The 6,365-nt window shown below is 40.6% G+C and overlaps 1 protein-coding gene across 1 annotated transcript in view; it reads right to left on the bottom strand.

Moving 5' to 3' along the window:
• The window catches only part of LOC103593235 (PAB-dependent poly(A)-specific ribonuclease subunit PAN3-like), a gene marked incomplete at its 5' end in the record, with an annotated part of 88,495 nt that extends 82,138 nt beyond the window's left edge, over window positions 1-6,357 (bottom strand). The window contains one exon of the mRNA XM_008576190.1: window positions 5,973-6,357. Within this exon, the coding sequence (XP_008574412.1) occupies window positions 5,973-6,357 (385 nt within the window). The remainder of the gene's footprint in view (window positions 1-5,972) is intronic.
• Between the last annotated feature and the right edge of the window lie 8 nt (window positions 6,358-6,365).

Raw genomic sequence — 6,365 nt, forward strand, 5'->3', positions numbered from 1 at the left:
ACAGACACAAACGCACATGCGAATAAGACTGGGGAAATGTGAATAAGATAGATGGACTGTAACAACCCAACACTGGTCGTGATATCGTACTATAGTTATGAAAGATGTTACCATTGAGGGAAGCTGGGTGATGAGTACAGAAGATCTCTCTGTATTATTTTTTACAACAGCATGTGATTCTACAATTATCTCAAAATAGAAAGTTAACTTAAAAAAGGAAAAAACATTCTACAAAAAGGCATATAACAGGTAGATGTTTTAGTTTGCTTTTGGCAATTATTTATCCTCTTAGCGGGTCATTTCAAATGCACTTTCATGGAAAGAAGTGTTTTACTTGTTAACTAATCTTACCTACTCTTACGCAGTACATCACTCTTTGATTCTTCCTCATAAAACTTATCAAGACCTAATATTATCTTATACATATGTTTTTGTTATCCACTAGAATATAAACACCATAAGGGCAGAATTTTGTTTTGTTCGCTGTTATATTCCTATCACCTAGATCAGAGCTTGCTACCTTGCAAGTACAATATTAAATGAGTGAAATGAATGGTATTCTAAAGTATTTGTTATATACTTTGTGTATTATCCAACAAAAAAGTTTAAACCTAGACCAGCTACCCTAATGTCAAATTCCCAGTATTCACTTTCCTGTGAGTTGATATTGAATATTAATTAATCCATAGTTAATCTCCACATTTCCCTTCTTTCCCAAATATTTGACAGCGTATGTTCAAAACCAGTAAAAGAGCTACAGATTATTATAAACATGTTTGTACAAATGGAGGAGAAGAGTGCCACGGAAAACTTCAAGTTCATGTATTAACTTTGGGATAAGTAATGTGTATGAAAAACCTGTGTTTGTTTTTGCATACATTTTACCCTACAAAAAGAACCCCAATTCATTAATCTGTAGCTATTTTACCAGTCTTGAACATATGCTCTCAAATATTTGGGAAAGAAAGGAAATCTGGAGGTTAACTATGGATTAATTAATATTCAATAACAACAGCAATTAAAACTGGAACCTCACTATGTGCCAGGCAATGCCTGATAGTGTCCCATGTAATTCTCACAACAACTTTGAAATAGGGGCTATGATTATCTCCATTTTTAAGATGAGAAACATTGAGGCATAAAGGTTAAAAATTTACCCAAGGCCACTATATTGGTCTGTTTCTGCTGCTTGTAATGGAATACTCAAAACTGGGTAATAAAAAAGAAACAAAATTTATTTCTTATAGTTTGGATGCTGGGAAGTCCAAACCCCAGGGAACAGACCTGGTGAGGGTCTTCTTGGTAGGAATTCTAGAGTCCCTTGCCAAGCAGGGTATTTCATGGTGAGAATGGGGTAAGGAAGAGTGAATTAACTTTCTCACTATCTCTCCCTATAAAGCCATCAGAACCACCCTCATTACTCCATGAATGGATTGATCAATTCACAAGGGCACTGTCCTAACAATCTAATCATCTCTTAAATGCCCCACCTTTCAATTATCATAAAGGATTCTCACCCTCTTAACACTGTTACAATGTAGATCAAATTTCCAATACATGAACTTCTGAGGGACACATTTAACCTTTAGCACAGTCACAAAGCCAGTAAATAAAGAAGTCAGGATTCCATCTGAGATATGTCTTATCCCAAAGTCTTCACTAGTTACTAAATTAGTAGAACTGGAAAACAAGTGTATCTGGGCAAAATAAACAAATCTACTGTGTTTCAAATAAAGTAATGTACATAAAATACAAATACTGGTATAATAAATATTTTAGCTGCTAAAAATCAAGCACCTTGAAGATTAAGCCATTTTGAAAATCTAGGTAGTTCAAAATACTAGAATCACATCATTAAAAATGTCAATAATTCAGCTGAACACCAATCAAATCACATTTGAGCCTTAGAAAATCCTAAGTCCGGGCTGACCCTGTGGCGCACTCGGGAGAGTTCAGCGCTGGGAGAGCAGTGACGCTCCTGCTGCGGGTTCGGATCCTATATAGGAATGGCCGGTGTGCTCACTGGCTGAGCACAGTGCGGACGACACCACACCAAGGGTTGCGATCCCTTTACCGGTCACGAAAAAGACAAAAAAAAAAGAAAAAGAAAAAAATCCTAAGTCCAATAGAAATCTGAAATGTCAAAAACTTAAAATAAATATTTTAAAAATAAATTCTTATCTCCCAAAAAGAACAATTGTGAATGTCAGAATATGCTTACTACCATACTGCCAGGCCAACAGAAGAGCTGGAGTAAGAAAATTTGTTATAGACTATATAAAGCAAGCAACAAAAAAAAGTATGGTTCCCTCACAAGGTTAAAACATCAATGCAACTATATGTACTAAGAAAAAGCCTCTGTGCTTCAGTTTTCTAAGGCTTGCAAAATTAGGATAAAATTTTCTCATGCACATACCTCCAAGGTTTTAACACTATCTGAAACACAAAACAATTTTGCAAATGGGAAGTGCTAAAGTAAGGGTCAAAAACTCAAATGCCTAAATAAAATATAAAAGTCACCCAGTTACAGAGTACAGCAAAATGGTGAGTCTTGCCCCATCAACAGCCCTAATTCCAATACAGGTTAGAGTTGCCCTTCGAGAAAAGCCAGAAATTTTGAATTTGCATTTGTATATTACATCTTTTGATTTTTGTGGTAGTCAACTTATTCAATTAAAACTCACACCCAGAAATTAAGAACACAAAATTATACCATAACTTTTTGTCACCAAAATGCCTACAATTATAAATATGAATGGTTAATACCAAGGTTTGGGGAGAATGTTGAGCAAATGAAACTCACGCACACTTCTGGAGGGAGTATAAATGTGGTACAATCATTTCAGAAAACTGTTTGACAACATTTACTAAAGCTGAACATATGCACACCCTATTATGCAATTTAACTCCTAGGTGATTCAACAAAAATGTGTAGACATGCTTATCAAATGTGTAGGTAGACTTGCTCACCAAAAAACACGTATGAGAATTCTTATTAGACAAAAATGAAAAATAATCCAAATGTTAACCAACAGTAAAATAAGAAAATAAAATGTGATATATTCACACGATGTTACACTAAACAGAAATGAGATTAAAGAGACTATTCCTGTACCACAACAATGGATATGACAAACACATGCTGAAAGAAAGAAGCTCACAAAATAATACATAGTATATGATTCCACTGCTATAAAGTTCAAAAAGTACAAAATTAGTCTGTAGTGTTAGAAATCAGTATAGTAGTGGGCCGGCCGTGTGGCTCACTGGCTGAGTGTGGCGCTGACAACACCAAGACAAGGGTTAAGATCCCCTTACCGGTCATCTTTAAAAAAAAAAAAAAGAAAAGAAATCAGTATAGTAGTTACCTTTGGGAAAGGGCAGTGACTGGCAGGAGGCAAGAGCAGGACTTCTGGGGCTACTGATTATGTTCTTTTATTTCTTGATCTGAGTGCTGGTTATATGGTATATGTTCTCTTGTGAAAATTCCAAGAACTTATGATTTGTACACTTTTCTCTAAGTAAGTTATACTTCAATAAAAAGTTTAAAAACACATATACATGCACATACAAGATACCATGGATTCTGCAAGCACAGCCAACTTATCAGAGCAGATCACCTTAAGACCTCTCAGTTTAAGAACTACTGTACATTCTTACATTTAAAGAGCAAAGAAAAAAATAAAAACAAAATAAAGTTGTCTTAGTGATGCCACAAGATCGGGTCAGCAACTAACAAAATTTAAATTTCTCCTCTTAGAATGTGTTGTCTATTTTAATTGCCTCAGGCATTTAATTAACAGATCAAGCCTGTCTCAAAAGGTACAGAATAAGATTACAGCAAAAGGTAGAAAGCAGACTAAAAATTAAACAATTAAGTGTAAAAATTCAAAGCAGCCATTAAATCACAAACACAACCCTCTTCCCTGATTCCTGAGCAACTTTACTGCCAATTACTAACAAGAAGCAATTTTATTTCATCCATAAGGATCACGACCTAGGTATTACAGAGAAATACCATGAGGCCTACCAAGAGAAAAGAGGAGTCTTAAGGCTCCAGCCAGTCAAGTTAAATCAAACATCACAGAATCCAAATACATAAATCAGCTATTTAATCACATAACTGTTAGATGAGTCAGTATTAATTTTAAAATACCTTTTTAGTATTAACTGCCTGTTCTCTCAGGACCCTGTATCTCCATTATTTTCCTTTCCTAAGATATTGAATGGTTCCACCTTTGAGCCACTGCTAAAATTTTTCCTCCACCTCTGGTGCTTACCTTCACCTCCCATCTTCACCTATTTCTATCCTGTGATATCTTTCATGTCCCAACTCTATTACCTATTATGTGTTACAAAATCCTAGAAAGATCACATACAAGTCAAATGCCAGCATTTTTAAAAGTGCCTCTTTCTGGGCCGAGCCCGTGGCGCACTCGGGAGAGTGCGGCGCTGGGAGCACAGCAGCGCTCCCGCCGCGGGTTCGGATCCTATATAGGGATGGCTGCTGCGCTCACTGGCTGAGCACGGTGCGGCCGGTCTCAAAAAAAAAAAGTGCCTCTTTCTGTAACAAAACCTCTTCAGTAATCAAGAGTTATTATTAAACTATTGAGCCACAACTCACCCATACAGCAGAAGTTTACCTTGAAAATGCAAAGTTGCTCAAAAGTGATAAAATTCCACCAACAAAGTAACCATATTTTACAAAACATCTGAAGTTACAAATTAATTTTCTTAGCATATCAGCCTCACCAAATATATCTGCATTAACATCAAAGAAACATACGATCTCAAAAACAAAACAAAATAAAAAACCACAAAAAGATATTTATTATAGAATCCTCACTGAGCAAATAAGTGCTAAAACCTCACATCAAGTCAGTTACAGTGTTAAAAAAAGACAAAAATGTTTTCACATCCAAGTTAAACTGCCTATTAAATTATTTTAAGATCTAAAAATTGTTCAGAATTCCCAAGAAAGTAGGACTCCCATTTAGTTTTAAAATGCTCGACACAGTAAGCAGCAAAAGAGGAAAATCAGGAATCTGCTCTACTCTTAAAAGGAGTATTTCGTAAAATAGACTATACTTACACTTATCATTGTAAACTCCACTCATTAAAAACTAAGAAGTTGCAATTCAAGAGATTAACAAATGACAAAGTAAAAAATATAAACAGCCGAAGTATCCGCACCTAAGTGTTCAGTCGCACACAAATGTACGCTGCACACGACACGCATTCAAGGCACAATGCGAAGAGCTTGCTTGACACAAAGTTGTAGAACACAGGATCCCCAATGACACCCACCAGACGTCTTCTATCTTTTAGGAAAATTATGTTGAAATGAAAACCTTGTGAAATTCCTACTGTAAACACTGATTAAACCTGAGCACACTATAAAAGCTGCGGTCCGCTCCCTCCTAATCCTTAGAAAGCATTTCCGGCCTGGAAAACCTTTCTCCCGCAAGCCTTCTACAAACTTTTTCCGTTCTTTCAACCTACTCCAGGGAGCCTTCAGCCCGCCCCTCACCTCCCGCCCGCTACCAACACACACACTAGGGAACCTCAACACTCGGCAGACACCACTCCACACGGGCACGCAAAACCCATGTGCCTGCAAACCCAGCCCCTTTCCACACCCCCGGAAACGACACCCCCTTCCTCACACTCCGCACGCCGCAGCCCATCCCCCTTCCTCCCCGCCCCCACTCACCTCACCCCAGTCCACCCACCCACATTCCCGGGAACCCAGCCTCCCCTAGCTCCGGGGCTCGCCGAAGACAGTGGGGAGGGGAAGCAGGAAGAAGGAAGAAGGGCTCGGGCCTGGCGTAGGCCTCTCAGGCCGCCTAGAGAGATGAGGCGGGGAGCCCACGGGCCGGGCTCGGTTCCCGTCAGCAACCTGGCCTGATCCGGCCCCAGGCCTCCCCTCCGCCGCGGCCCCGAGACGGCCCTCCCGCCCGGACCACACTTACTTGCCAGCCGTGGCCCATCGAGTCCGCCGCTGCTGCCTCCTCCGCCGGCTGCAGCTCCTGCCCCCGGGCCCCCCAGGTCCGGCTTCTTGGGCCCCGGGGGTGGCCCAGCTCCCCCGCCCGGGACAGCTCCGGGCGGAAAGCCGGCCACGGGCGCGCCCGCAAGAGCCAGGGGGACGCTGTTGCTATGGAGGCCGAGGCCCGGGGCAGCCCCGGCGGCCGGGTCCTCATGCAGGAACTGACACTCCTCCCCGTAGAAGCAAGTCTTATCCTTAGCGTAGTAGCGGCAATACTTTAGCTTCACTCCCGCAGCCGCCCCGCCGGGGACACCTCCGATCCCCGGCGGGGCCACCACCGCCACCGCCCCCGCCAACGAGGAGGAGGAAGAGGAGGCGG

The sequence above is a fragment of the Galeopterus variegatus genome, unplaced genomic scaffold (assembly GCF_000696425.1).
Source record: "Galeopterus variegatus unplaced genomic scaffold, G_variegatus-3.0.2 Scaffold1305, whole genome shotgun sequence".
Classification (NCBI taxonomy): Eukaryota; Metazoa; Chordata; class Mammalia; order Dermoptera; family Cynocephalidae; genus Galeopterus; species Galeopterus variegatus.